We start from the raw sequence: 15,401 nt of genomic DNA on the forward strand, positions 1-15,401 counted from the left end.
GTGTAGACGTATATGGAATAATGTTTGGTTCATGACGCTGTAGAAGTATTTTGGGTAATTGTTGGTTGCACATCGCTGTAGAAGTACATGTATATGGGAAAATGTTTGGTAACATGTCACTTTAGAAGAATATGGGTAAATGTTTGGTTGCAAATCACTGTAGAAGTATGTGGGCATAAGTTTGGTAACATGTCACTGTAGAGGAATATGGGCAAATGTTTGGTAACATGTCACTGTAGAAGGATATTGGTAAATGTTTGGTTGCACGTCACTGTAGAGGTATATGGGAACATGTTTGGTTGCAAGTCACTATAGAAGTATGTTGGGAAATTTTGATAACATGTCACTGTAGAAGAATATGGGTAAATGTTTGGTTGCACATCACTGTAGAAGTATATGGAATAATGTTTTGTTGCACGTCACTGTAGAAGTATATGGGGCCATGTATGGCTGCATGTCACTGTAGAAGTATATGGAATAATGTTTGGCTGCATGTCATTGTAGAAGTATGTGGGAAAATGTTTGGTTGCAAGTCACCATAGAGGTATGTGGGAAAATGTTTGGTTGCATGTCATTGTAGAAGTATCTGGGAAAATGTTTGGTTGCACGTCACTGTAGAAGTATCTGGGAAAATGTTGGTTGCACGTCAATGTAGAAAAAATATGGAAAAATAGTTGGCTGCACGTCACTGTAGAAGTATATGGGGCCATGTTTTGTTGCATGTCATTGTAGTAGTATATGGGAAACGTTTGGATGCATGTCACTGTAGAAGTAAGTTAGGTTGCATGTTACTGTAGACGTTTGTGGGAAAATGTTTTTAGTATGTCACACTTGAAGTATCTGGGAGTATGTTTGGTCGCACGTCACTATAGAGGTATGTGGGAAAAAGTTTGGTTGCATGCCACCTTAGAAGTATGTGGGAAAATGTTTGGTTGGATGTCACAGTAGAAGTATCTGGGAAAATGTTTGGTTGCGTCTGAAAAGAAATATGTGGGTAAATGTTTGGTTGCATGTCACTGTGAAATATATGGGAAAATGTTTGGTTGAGTGCAACACTAAAGTAGAAAAAAACACCCACATTGCACATCAACAGCATTAAAAAGCTCCTGCATGCACACACGTGGGTCAAACACCGCTGGATCGTCCCACACAACAAACACAATTATGTACTCATGTTTCGTCACAGCTGTGACCTCCTTCACGACAGAGAGCTTACCAGGTATCTATCTTGGTATTCGTGCCTGTGATTCTACTGTTGGCTCGTTCACCGCCATCAGCAAGCCTGGTAGCCTGCTCCATTCCTGGATATTGTTGTCTACTGGACTGTATTGCTGGATATGCCGTAGATCTATATGTTATTTTCAACCATGTCTCAAGTAAGTACCTCAGTATGATCTTGATATATGTGTCATAGTGAATCAGAATAGTGCTGTGTGCAACCTGACGCCGCACGCACTTTACTTACAAGCAGCAGAATCTGCATACCCTTTTCGCGAAAACCACCACGGATTTTCTTTTTCCTATACATAATTTTCACATTTATTTTGCCTTTTACGCCCAATGGAATTTGTTTCGGCAGATAATCGAGATGGCGCAGTGGTGACTCAGCATAACACCTCTGCCACAGGCGAAGTTGCATATCACGTGACCGGACTTTTCCCTTGTTTGTAAATAAACGCGCTTTTTCAAAATCAGAACAGAACGGACTAATGCATGTATTTGGGGGCGCTTTACATTTTGTTTTCCATAATTATATAGATATAGCGAATTGCATGACAATATATATTTACACATCAAAGTGACCGTATCGCTAGCTCTCCGTTGGGCTTCGATGACAGCACGTGGAGCTGTACAACCAATGTAAACAAACGATAACTACGCAAAGCTAGTAGATTTTCACGTATTAGGATACTTTCTGAGTGAAGCGTAACCATTCGTTGACATTTGTTTATGAAAATGTGTGGACTTGTTTCAAACATGAAACGGATGAAAAACATATGCAATATCTTGAATGGACTGTGAAAGATGTGAAGAATCGTCACTTGGCGTTGGCCTGTGGCAGATGTGCTATGCTGGCTGGCTACCGGCCGCATGGAGTGAGTGAGTGAGTGAGTTGGGTTTAACGCCGCTTTTAACAGTATTCCACTTACACTTTTTGCGAAGATAAGCGTTTGTGTGTATGTATGTATGTGCGTGCGTGCGTGCGTGCGTGCGTGCGTGCGTGCGTGCGTGTGTATTTATTTCAACGGCTCCTATCCATTCATCTTCGGCATATACTTTAACAACTGCACGTTTGAAAAGGAATCTTGATAAAGGAAAAAATGACGGCTGGTTTCTTGGTCGTCAAGGCTAGGCAAGGAAAGGTTGTTAATTTCATACATGTATTTGCCTTTTAATTTATTTAAATATTTTTAATTTACAATAATCAGCTACTTTATGCATTTCACACGCATTATCGTCCAAGTATAAATGTCAACGCTACCTCCTGGGGCGGGAGCCACCTGTTAGGCGGAATACGCTCACCTTTTCCAAACTGTTTGATGGTGATTGATAATCACATGCTCATAATATAGTCAGAGTCGAACAATGGACTCTGTTTCAGCGGATACTTCGAATTCTTTTCAATATGGAAATCTGTTTTGTCCCTTTGACTCAGAAATAATGAGAGGGAGAACGCGCGTAGCGACCAGGACTGGGATAAACACCATAGAAAATAAAGTGTCACATGCTTCTATGTATTCATGAAGTAAAGTATAGATTCCAGTACTTTCCTTTTTTTTGGAAGCCTCGGTTTCTGAGTGCGTTAGTTCGCTGACTTTGTCTGCTGGCGATTAGGTGCCTAAATCTGGCAGTGTGGGTTCGAATCCCGGATGGGATTCAACCCAAAAATGTACTAGAATCTGTACTTTACTAAGAAAATGTTATTCCAAATGCACATTTCTTAAATATTATTGTCACTTTCACGTTAGACTTTGGTGGAAACAATTATTCAATGTCTACTCTTTTGCCAGCAAAGTGTCTTCAGTATAAGTGGCATCTAAATATTAATATTTAATATGATTGTCATGTTTAGGAGGCTTCAACATTACCTAGATAAGACAAAAATATATAATTATAAACCCCATTACTAATAGAGAATTGAAGTTGTTATTCCATGCTCTGTCATCGTTGACACTGATATTTGTGGGACAAAGCATCAGTAAGAGTTATCCTCCATTCACCACTTGATCACAGTGACCGTCTGATCCTTGCTGTTGGAGGCCAAGTGGCTGAAGTTTCTGAGATGAGATTATTTTTTTTAAAGATGAAACTCTCAAGGTAAGTGATATATATTTTTCTGTGGTTTCTTATGATGACTAATTATTACAGTTGTGAAGGGGGCGAAGCTTTTTTTAAAACTATGTAGTTTTATATACCAAACTAATGATCAAAGAACATATTTCTCACAGGTGTGAAATGTGAATGACAATCACAAGCAAACAAAAACTCTCAAGATTCAATTAATTCTTGAAAGCATTACTTTTATGTCATTTCTGGCCCAGTAGCCATGAGCAATAATATCGTACAATATATCTTAAACTTAGCAGTATTGACTCATTGCATTCACGTTCTGCTCACAAGTTGGAAATGCTATTTACTATCATCAGCCAGACGAAAATCTTAAGATTCCATTAATTGTAGATTTTAAAGGCGTTATCCCACTTCTGGTCGAGGGGTAACCATGAGTAATAACATAGTCACAAATATCTTAAAATTAGCAGTATTGACCCATTGCATTCAGATTCTGCTGATAAGTTTAAAAGGTAATATACTATCATAATATTTCCTATTGGTAGATGATGGTAAATAACATTTCAAACTTGTCAACAGAATCTGAATGCAATGGGTCTTTTCACACCCGCCTTTCTTTCTGAATAATGTGTATAATATATCTAAGATATACACTCAACCGCCTTTCTTTCTGAATGATGGATATAATTTACCTGAGATATACACACACCCGCCTTTCTTTCTGAATAATGTGTATAATATATCTAAGATATACACTCAACCGCCTTTCTTTCTGAATGATGTACATAATATACCTGAGATATACACACACCCGCCTTTCTTTCTGAATAATGTGTATAATATATCTAAGATATACACTCAACCGCCTTTCTTTCTGAATGATGTATATAATTTACCTGAGATATACACACACCCGCCTTTCTTTCTGAACAATGTGTATAATATATCTAAGATATACACTCAAACGCCTTTCTTTCTGAATGATGTATATAATTTACCTGAGATATACACACACCCGCCTTTCTTTCTGAATGATGTACATAATATATCTAAGATATACACACACCCGCCTTTCTTTCTGAATGATGTACATAATTATATCTAAGATATACACACACCCGCCTTTCTTGCTGAATGATGTGTATAATATTCTAAGATATACACACACCCGCCTTTCTTTCTGAATGATGTGTATAATATATCTAAGATATACACACACACGCCTTTCTTTCTGAATGATTTATGTAACATATCTGAGATATACACTCATCCGCCTTTCTTTCTGAATGATGTGTATAATATATCTGAGATATACACACACCCGCCTTTCTTTCTGAATGATGTGTATAATATTCTGAGATATACACTCATCCGCCTTTCTTTCTGAATGATGTGTATAATATATCTGAGATATACACACACCCGCCTTTCATTCTGAGTGATGTACATAATATATCTGAGATATACACACACCCGCCTTTCTTTCTGAATGATGTACATAATATATCTGTGATATACACACACACACCCACCTTTCTTTCTGAATGATGTACATAATATATCTGAGATATACACTCACCCGCCTTTCATTCTGAGTGATGTGTATAATATATCTGAGATATACATCCACCCACCTTTCTTTCTGAATGATGTACATAATATATCTGAGATATACACTCACCCGCCTTTCTTTCTGAATGATGTACATAATATATCTGAGATATACACTCACCCGCCTTTCTTTCTGAATGATGTGTATAATATATCTGAGATATACATCCACCCACCTTTCTTTCTGAATGATGTACATAATATATCTGAGATATACACACACCCGCCTTTCTTTCTGAATGATGTGTATAATATATCTGAGATATTCATCCACCCACCTTTCTTTCTGAATGATGTACATAATATATCTGAGATATACACTCACCCGCCTTTCTTTCTGAATGATGTGTATAATATATCTGAGATATACATCCACCCACCTTTCTTTCTGAATGATGTACATAATATATCTGAGATATACACACACCCGCCTTTCTTTCTGAATGATGTGTATAATATATCTGATATATACATCCACCCACCTTTCTTTCTGAATGATGTACATAATATATCTGAGATATACACTCAACCGCCTTTCTTTCTGAATGATGTGTATAATATATCTGAGATATACACACACCCGCCTTTCTTTCTGAATGATGTGTATGATATATCTGAGATATACATCCACCCACCTTTCTTTCTGAATGATGTACATAATATACCTGAGATATACACACACCCGCCTTTCTTTCTGAATGATGTGTATAATATATCTGATATATACATCCACCCACCTTTCTTTCTGAATGATGTACATAATATATCTGAGATATACACCCACCCACCTTTCGTTCTGAGTGATGCATGTGATATATCTGAGATATTCACTCACCCGCCTTGATGTATATAACATGTCGGATATACTCACACGCTGTTTATACTGAAAGATGTATTGAATATCCGATACACACACACGCCTTTCATTATGAATGATGTATATAACATGTCCCATATATATACTCCCTCGACTTTCATTCTGGATTATATATAAAATATATCTGATAAACAATCTCCCTGCGTTTCATTAAAAGTGATGTATATTTTATGTCTGATGTACACACTTCCTCGTATTTCTTTCTGTCAATCACTTAATTAATATAGAGATGAGGGCAAGGTGTGTTTCATTTGGGGAAAGAATGGGAGAGGGCTTTGTTTGTTTGTGTATTGTTTAACGCAACACTCAGCAATATTTCAGCTATATGACGCCAGCCTGGACCAGAAAATCGAGTTATCGATTCACTCAATAGGGAAACAATGACATGCAATTAACCAAGTCATCGAGCATTACCACCCGGGCCTTTTTTGACAAGCATAGTTTTCTTGGGACCTATATTCTTATCCGCAATCCCCAGAGTTTTTTGTTTTTTTACTGCCTTTGGGTTTACAGATAAGGACGCCTATGTTGATTGTTACATTTGAAGTGTGAATTATTAATGTTTCTGAATTAGTATATATTTATTCCAAGATGTTTGAAAAACCTTAGTGGAAATAAATCAAAGCCTGGGCTTCTGCTATTTTTCATAGAGTTTACACACTTTCTTATTTCAATCCATTTGTTAAAGATTTCTAAACTATCAAACCTGTGGCAACACTACGCCATCTTCCCGAGGCAAGAGCGTTAACTGACGATCAACGTCCAGTTTCCGTGCACCCTTGCCAAACTAGGCTGGTATTATGGAGTTACATTTTGGCTGGACTAACGAGTCTATGCATAGTCCAATCAAAATCGCACAACGAAATCAAAATCCGGTTCGTAAACTGTCGTTCAGATTTCTGTCGACTGCAGGATTTCCAAAGCATGTGCACCGCCAACTCGTTGTCAACAGATATTTTCCAAATCTCACGTGATTTGATGCATTTCGCGATGTAAGACTCGTTTTATCACAATATACATCTTGATAATCGATCAGATCGTCCTGACTAGGCGCCGCCTTCTTGTTTGAAGCAAATGCAAGTGGTACAAGAGGTGGAATCTGATTGGTCCATAGGAGAGACTTAGAAGGGACGTAACTCATAATAGCCACTGGTGGCGCTAGGAATTCCAGCCTAATTCGGCAAGGGTGGAAACAGGACTTTTAAAGTCAGTTCACTCTCTTGCCTCGGGAAGATGCACTACCCAGGTATGTCGGGGCACCACTTAGATACAGTTGATAGAGTATGGCTGGCTTAAGGTGTCTTGTGGTTTCAAGAACGAGGCAAAACAATTCAGCGTTTTTTTGAAAGGATAAGGATGAGTTTCAGAGGTGTCCCCAAAATATAGCGCACCAGTGGTATTTGTTACGATGCAAGTTGGACTCCATCGGGCAATACTTGAAGTAAGTAGTGAAACACACTTTAGGTCATATTCGTTGCTGCCTTCACTGATAAATAATTATGAGGAATGAATCCATTCGGAGAAAAATCTAAGTTGTAGTATGGATTAATATTTTGCATGAACGTGCGTGGTTTCAGTTCTAGGCTTTGTTTGGGGTTTTGTTTTAGGGTTTTGTTAAAAGCCGCAATCAGCAATATTCTATATATTATGACGGCGATTTGTAAATAATCTAATCTTGACCAGACAATCAATTGATTGACATCATGAGCATCGATGTACACAGTTGGGATATGTAAAGATGCATCAACTAAATCAGTGAGTCTGACAACCGTTAGTCCCCTCTCACAACAAGCATGACTTTCCGAAGACCAGTTCAGATCTTTACTTAATGGGTTTACTTCTCGTCATCAACATCATCACTTATGCTGAACGTGTCCACAGTCGTGTTCAGTTCAGAGTCATTTGGCGCAGAACTGCAGTTGCTGTGTTGAGTTTCCTTCATTAGGAAATGAAGCTGGGAGAGGTATCCATGTTTTGTGATTTCACTGCAGCTGAAACTGCAGGCTAAGGATACATAGATGTGGCAGTTGAATGCCTAATTATTTTATTGAACCATATAATGTCACTAGAAGTACTAATACTAGTATATGAGAGAATGTTCGCTTGCGTGTAACACGAAAGGGGACATTAGAAAACCACTGTATAAACACACACATGTAGGTTACACATAGCTAGATCGACAAGCACATTCGTGTAAATCATACCACCCTCGACAACGTTGACCTGGCAATAACGTTTAATGCAGACAGATCGCCTTGTAGCTGCATGGATATCTCCACTGGGGCTTCTACTGTTACCTCGGTCACTATCATCAGCTCGCCTTGAAGCCACCTCGATCTCTGTGTGTGAGAGCAGTTGTCTTCGGTTGTCTATATACTGGAAGTGCTGTAGAGGTGAATGCTGATACATTGACACATGTCTCAAGTAGGTTCTTTAGTATTATACCAATTTGCGTCTGTGTAATCGTGAATGATAACATGGCTAGGTCAACCTGACACAGCGAGTACACACTTATAAATGCACAACTGATACCGAGTCCCAACTTTGCTCCGTTCACTGTGCTGACAGCTCACCTGGCCTCCACCCAATCTGTGTCTGGATACCTTTGTCCACTCGCCTGTATTATTGGATATTCCGTCGAGCTGTATACATTGAACCATTCTCAAGTCAGTATTAGTATCATCTCAATTTGAACCTGTGTAATGGCGAACCCAGTATATTGTTGTGTGTAGCCTGACGCCACATACAGGTCGTGATTTCCATCTTAATATGGGACCCGAGTATATATGGGCCGCCGTGACATTAGCGTTAAACAATTTATAAAGCCCCCTTTACACAAGGCTGCGACCTTTGTGCCACCTTTGAGCGATCAAAAAATAGGCAGGACGCTCAATGGTCGCCTAAACTCAGAAAATCATGTTTCTATGTAACTGCTCCAGCAGTTGTTCAGCAGTAACTGCGAGAGTTGTTCAGCGTCTGCAACCACAATGAAACACTGCAGGTACATGCCCTCTATTTATAGGCAGGCTGAGGAGGCACTACAGGTAGTCTCAAGGGTTACCGTGGTCGCCGAATCGAGGCATGGTGGTCGCCAAAGTCATCGTTCAATGCACGCTGTTGATCGCCCAAAGGAGGCAGAAGCGTCGCCAATGATTGGCGGGAAAATATTTCAGCAGAACGCATCTGTTACCTGGCGACCATTGAGCGACCACTGTGCCTTTATTCTGCAACAGCGGCAATGCTTGTGCCTCCCTTCTGCCGCCTTTGAGCCACCTTTGAGCAACCAACCTCCTCGGCGACCTTTGTGCGACTGTTTTGAACCTCCTGTGTACTACATTTGAACGACCTAGGCAACCATTCTGCCTCCTTTGAGCCTCCAACGACGACCTGGCAAATTTTATGGTCGCAAACGGGAGGCACAAAGGTCGCCATCCTGTGTAAAGGACCCATAAGCGACAAAACCTTTTCCATATTCAGAAGAAATCTATACCAAAACCAGAGTTGATTTACTATTCCGACTAGATCATGAGCATGTGTTTGTGAATCACTATCAAATAGTGATGGTATCAGGTGTTCGCGAAAAGGTGAGTGTATCCTGCCCCTCCAGTGGCACCCGTCACAAACACATGCAAGGCAAGTCAATTGTTCGACTTAACAAAACAAAAGGAACATATGGGTACAAGCCAAAATAGGGAATTGCATAGGACATCAAATTAATTTATCACTGATGGTCAAATTGGAAATGTCCTCCATCATATCTACCATAAAACAGTTTGTAAGCTTTACTGAGGTCTTCAATGTTGTAACCTTGAACAAACAACTTCTGATCAAGAGTCGTATGACACTCTATGAAACATTGATTAAATACTTGTTTATACCTCAAAAGTTGTGAAATTTAAACGTCAAAGACTAGAGCTGCTCGACGTTGAAGTCATCCCTCGTTTTGGGATACAGGCTTGTCGTAAACACATGCTTATGATAGAGTCAGAGTCGTACAATGGACCCTGCTTTCTTACGATTATGAAAATGATTTCGTCGCTTTTATTAGCATTTCTTCTTCTTTGATTTGTAAGTAACTGTATTCGTGAATGTTCAGTTTGTCAAAATTAATTCTCCTGTGAATTTTCGGTCTCCTGCTTTGAGTTCCAAAAAGGAACACCTCTAATATTACACATTTTGTGTGTTTCCAATGATGCGTTACTATTCTTGTCGAAGCAGCCATCCGATTTGAAATCTAATGATGGAATTTTGATGTGTAAGAGACTTTCATTAAAAAACAGCAGGTTTGAAGTATCTATAGTCATTATTGGCACTCGGCTATTCCGAGAGGAACATTAAACATGTGTGCGTCCATTTCGAGCGTGCTTACATAACGTTGCTATGCAAGATAATATTCTCAGGGGGCACGGGTGGCTCAGTCGTCTAAGGCGCCGCGATTCGCTGTGCAGAATTGTGTCCCTTGGGCACGCCAGAAACCTATGATTGTGGCTCCGAATCCCGGTTCGCCCCGATTATGTTTCTAGGTTTGTCAGCATCATACCCGTGCTCGTGGGTTTCACCGAAGTGGTAAACGTCCTAGACCTGCATCAGTTCGGGCTTACCTCCCACATTAAGCTGACACGTCACTCACTCACTCACTCACTCATTATTCTCAAAGACACCCCTACTGGAAAAGGGATTTACTACAGTCTTTCAACGTCTTCGCGAAATGTGCGTAAAACAAGACGCTATGAGATCCTGGAGGAAGTGTTAGGGTTGAAGGTCTTCTTTCATAAAACTGGGACCTGTTTTGTTCCAACCGCCGCCTTCAGTTTAGAGGCAAAGCTTGCTTGTTGTTTTTGACGCACTCAGCTATATTCCAGATATATGACCCCGGTGATCTGTCAATAATTGGGTCTGGACCAGACAATCCAGTGCTTGACCACGAGAATCGATACAGGCAATTTGGAAACGATGACATGCAACTAAGTCAGCACGTCTGACCACCCAAACCATTTGGTCGCCTCCTATGACAAGCATAGGTTGCTGGGGAATCCCCGAGTGTACTGAAGGCAGATCAGCAGTGGGACAGGTTCATGATCACGAAAGTGGTGGAAGGGAGGCAACCCTAAAACGGAATATTTTTTTGCGTCAAATGACACTTTATGTTGTCTGATGTCATTCGGTGCGTGCACAACGCACCTCTCCCCGTCATGTACTCCAGACACACTTCACACTTCAACAGGCTCTCTGTGACTTCAGGTACACGTAGTGAACGTTCCGGACGACGGCGGTGACACCCTCACGTCGTTAAACGACAACGGCGTCCTCATACCCGAATTCATCAACGGACCAGGCATCCAGGGTGTACGTTCTGTGAAAATACGCGACGATGACATCATGCTCTGCACATATCCTAAATCAGGTAACATTATAACAACACCATGAAGTGGGCAGAGCGTCTGCCTGGCGAGCGGAAGGTGGTTGGTTCGATCCCCGTCATACCAAAAGACGTTAAAACATGGTACTTGTTGTTACCCTGCCTGGCGCTTGGCATTAAGGGGCTAAAACAAGGACTGGTCGGCTCGGAGTCAGTATAATGTGGCAGAGTGGGTTATATAATTATTCCTATTAAACTGCGTCATGGTCTCACAGTGGGCTAGCACTAAAAAATCGGCACTAGCGCTGACTAGTACAAGTAGCCACGCACACACAGGCGCGAAACAAGTGCAACAATCTTGAAGGTGACATTAAACCCCATTTTACCTCACTTCACCATCGTACATCGCTACAAAAAACAGCTTGGGTCAAAGACTTACTCAAGTTCAAACAGCGTTATAAGCACATAACATTCGATTGTTGAAAATCGTATATATGTGAACAGTCATCATTCCTTCTCTCGTAGAACTATTTGTGAAAAGTTTTGCTGTTTTCTAAAATGTTTCCAAAAGGGCCTTGTCCCAGTGTATAACATTTCCAAAACTTTCAGTCAGCTGCACTGATAACTTTGCAAAGTTACCACGCCAGTATTTGCTAGACTTACGAACAAAAGTAATAAAAGGATAAACATAAGACTAGTACTGTTCAATGTTAGTTCTCCGAAAATAACAACAAACTTGTGGATTCACAACTTAGTAACTTTAAAACCCGACCATCGAGCATGCAACTTTTCAAAACTGTCCGTCCGCCAGCAAAATAGACCGCCTCGGACTGTCGGGCTGGCGGATATTTTTAACAGTTATCATTACATAAGTGTGTTTTCATGTATTGTTTTTCACGTTGTATTCCTCTTCGTAGGAACCAATTGGGTGTTTGAAATAACACGAGAACTCTTGACAGGGGAGATTACTCAAGATGACATCGGAATGGACCAGACCTTCTTGGAATATGGGCCAGAGGAGAGGTATGCCGACCTCCAGTCTCCCAGGATCCTCTGCTCCCATTTGCTGATGAAGCATCTGCCAGAAGATGTTCTCAATAAGAAAATAAAAGTCATTTCTGTTCTAAGAAACCCAAAGGACGTAGCAGTTTCCTTCTATAATTTCTCGACAACAATTCCATGTGCAAAATACAAAGGGCAGTGGAAGAACTATTTGAATCCTCTTTTCCAGGGAAAGTGTGAGTATTCGTTCTGTCTGTTATCATCTATTTAAGAAATGAGCGACGAGGGGGAGTTACTTATCACACAATAAAACACTGGAGGGAGAATATTTGAATTGGAAGTTTATTCTTACTGCACTGTGGTGTGATAAATAACGTCCAACGAGTCGTTTATGTCTTATATGAGATATCAACATTACCTACAGCCGCTACAAGGATGAGGATGAATATACAACCTTTAAAACTATTAAACCGTATTTAAATAATGATGACAGCCTCAATAGAATCCGACCTCGGCAATGTCAGAAAAGTCCATTTTATGCACAGGTTGGTATTTCCCGCTTATTCCCATAATCCTAATGTTGATTACCTGTACCTTTTCTCCCAATACCGATTGTCATATCTCTTCCGCTTTTGAATGCGATCGTTCGGCCATCGCGTTAATCTGCGTTGCCCAGCTACATCTACGTCATGATAGTCGTGAAATAAACGATCGCATCAGAAAAAAGTCTTTTGCCGTAAAAGGCAACTATGCTTGTCGAAAGAGGCGAATTACGGGATCGGGTGGTCAGGCTCGCTGACTCGCAATTTTTCCTAATTATAATCCCAAATTTCATGATTCATATTGGTTCTTAACTGTCACAGTCATGTTTGACCCAGGTCTGTACCAACATATACCCTTCTGTTACAGTTATGTATGGATCATGGATGGACTATGTTACTGACTGGGAGCAAGTGAAGAAGACCAATCCTGATCTGCCTGTGTTGACTCTCTTCTACGAGGACATTAAGCAGGTACGTGTGGGCAACACTTGGATAAATAATTGTTTGTTAGTTTGTTATCATCAATAATCCAGTCATATCATGGCGTCCAGTAAATAATTGAGTGGGGACCTTAAAATTCACCGAGTGTGTCCGTCCGATGTATTCAGGTCGCCTCTTCCGACAGAGAATTAACAGATGGCATACTCAGTAGTTTTCGTTAAATATATCAGACCAAAATGAGGGAACTCAGCAACTTGTGAACACATCAGTAGATATGTCGGGATAACGCGGAAAAACTAAGGACGTATGTCGTGGCAACACGTGGCAGCACTAAGCAGGTGTGTCGGGGGACCACTTCAGTTACAGTTGACGGGGTATTGGCTGGCTGAAGGTGTCGTGTAATGTCATATGTGTAAAGATCAGATGTTGGAGATGAGTTTATTGAACTTGATGTTGCTCCAGGATCAGATGCGAGAGATGAGGAGGATATGCGAGTTCCTGGGTGTGGAGAGAACGGATGACTTCCTGTCCAGAGTCTGCGACAACACAACCATCACCTCTATGAGAGCCATCAAGGTCACCACAACTGAATACGGCGTTTTTCGAAAGGGTAAGGGTCCGTTAGATATATCAAAGACATATATCGCAATAGAGCCACGTGTTATGCTACAAGTTTATCTATTTCGGGCAATACTTGGAATTAACTTTTGTTACTCAAATTTGAGACAAAATGAAACACATAAAATGCACATAACGTTTTCTGTTCTGCTTAAAATGTTACATAAATATCACGGGTGAAAAACTTTGTATGAAGTTCAGAAGTGGTATGGATTAAAATGTTGCATGTAGGTATGACAACGTGCACTTGTTGACCCGTGAAGGGATAGAATAGGTCTTCAGAAACCCATGCTTGCCGTAAATGGCGACTCTGCTTGTCGTTTAAGGCGACTAACGGGATCGAGTAGTCAGGTTCGCTGACTTGGTTGATGCATGACTTCGATCCCAATTGCATGGACTCGATTATTTACAGACCGCCGTCATATAGCTGGAATATTGCCGTGTACGACATTAGACAATAAACAAACAAACGTCCATCTGTTCCAGGCGGAGTAGGTGACTGGAAGAACTGGTTCACTGTGGCCCAGAACGAGTGGTTTGATCAGCTCTACCAGGAGAAGATGGCCGACTGTCACCTTCAGTTCAAATATACACTGTGAATGTTCTGTTCTTTATTCAATTCATTAAGTCATTAAGACTATTCATGTTGCCTTTGTCTTGTCAATATAATTTTTATATCCAGACATTTTATGAAAAGTCATTGAGGGTGTCATAATCTGCTCTTAAACTTCCATCTGTCCTATTTATAAACAGTCATCACAAATCATCATTTCTGAAAAGTCCACAACCACCAGGGACAACTAAGGAAACAGTGGGTCTCTTTGTCTGCATCCCTTGTCATTATAGAATAAAGAACATGCGTGTCCATTTTGTATGGCACAAGAAGCATTACTTAACAGTATGTGTATCCATGTCTTCACTCATATATATATATTCCAAGATGTTTGCAGGTATAAATTGTTAAACTCTAGTGGAAAGAAAAAACAACGTCTTCTGCAATTTTTCATAAAGTGTCCAGTTTCATTCATTTGATCATGGTTTCGAAACTATAAAACAATATATTGCAAAATATTGGTGTATTATTTTTTTTCTAATGAATATCAAGATGTAAAGCGTAGTTTCTTTTAAAGACTTCTTTGTTCACTCAGAATTGTTTCTCCTTTGGTTATTAATTCTTAACCCTTTGCACTGGAAATGAAAATTAGTATAGCCTTGTCTTTCAGCAGATTTTCACATCTTCTATTTGCTAGGCCCCTGACATTTGTTTATACTATCCTGATTTTGTCACCCATAGTCATTTTTTTCCAAAATAAACAGAATCATAGTTTTGTTAGGTTCGTTATTTGTATCTACTAATTAAAACAAAGTATACATTGACATGGACAAAAAGCAAACGCACTGGGATCGCAACTGTCGCTTTTCACTAAAAAACAGCTGATGACAAAGTCTGACAACAAATTAAGACCTGAAACCTCAACCTGACCCATGACAGCAAGGCACATACACAATTCAGCAGACAGACGTGGGCCAATATTGACAGTAGCGGGTGACCTTGCCCAGATGAACACAATTCAGCAGACAGACATGGGCCAATGTTGACAGTAGCGGGTGACCTAGCCCAGATGAACACAATTCAGCAGACAGACGTGGGTCAATATTG

At 40.2% G+C, this 15,401-nt stretch overlaps 1 protein-coding gene across 3 annotated transcripts; it reads left to right on the forward strand.

Moving 5' to 3' along the window:
• Nucleotides 1-1,192: 1,192 nt before the first annotated feature.
• On the forward strand, nt 1,193-15,069 carry LOC124137800 (sulfotransferase 1A1-like). Of its 3 annotated transcripts, none has more exons than XM_046504244.2 (6): nt 1,193-1,376; nt 11,021-11,183; nt 12,098-12,376; nt 13,050-13,153; nt 13,586-13,733; nt 14,228-15,069. In XM_046504244.2, exons 1-6 carry the CDS (start codon nt 1,353-1,355, stop codon nt 14,338-14,340), a joined length of 831 nt encoding a protein of 276 aa, XP_046360200.2. In that variant the 5' UTR covers nt 1,193-1,352; the 3' UTR covers nt 14,341-15,069. The 3 variants fall into 3 exon arrangements, with proteins under 3 accessions (XP_046360200.2, XP_046360198.2, XP_046360199.2); XM_046504242.2 differs by having other exon boundaries at nt 1,194-1,376; nt 12,056-12,376; XM_046504243.2 differs by lacking the exon at nt 1,193-1,376 and adding an exon at nt 7,997-8,203 and having other exon boundaries at nt 12,056-12,376.
• Nucleotides 15,070-15,401: the final 332 nt, after the last annotated feature.

This window comes from Haliotis rufescens, unplaced genomic scaffold, assembly GCF_023055435.1.
Source record: "Haliotis rufescens isolate VD_foot unplaced genomic scaffold, xgHalRufe1.0.p SCAF_57, whole genome shotgun sequence".
Taxonomy (NCBI): domain Eukaryota; kingdom Metazoa; phylum Mollusca; class Gastropoda; order Lepetellida; family Haliotidae; genus Haliotis; species Haliotis rufescens.

Coding starts and splice junctions, on each gene's coding strand:
- LOC124137800 (XM_046504242.2), top strand. CDS start 1,353: ATGTTATTTTCAACCATGTCTCAA. Junction 11,184..12,055: donor CTGCACATATCCTAAATCAG/GTAACATTATAA, acceptor TCCTCTTCGTAG/GAACCAATTGGGTGTTTGAA. Junction 12,377..13,049: donor TCCTCTTTTCCAGGGAAAGT/GTGAGTATTCGT, acceptor CTTCTGTTACAG/TTATGTATGGATCATGGATG.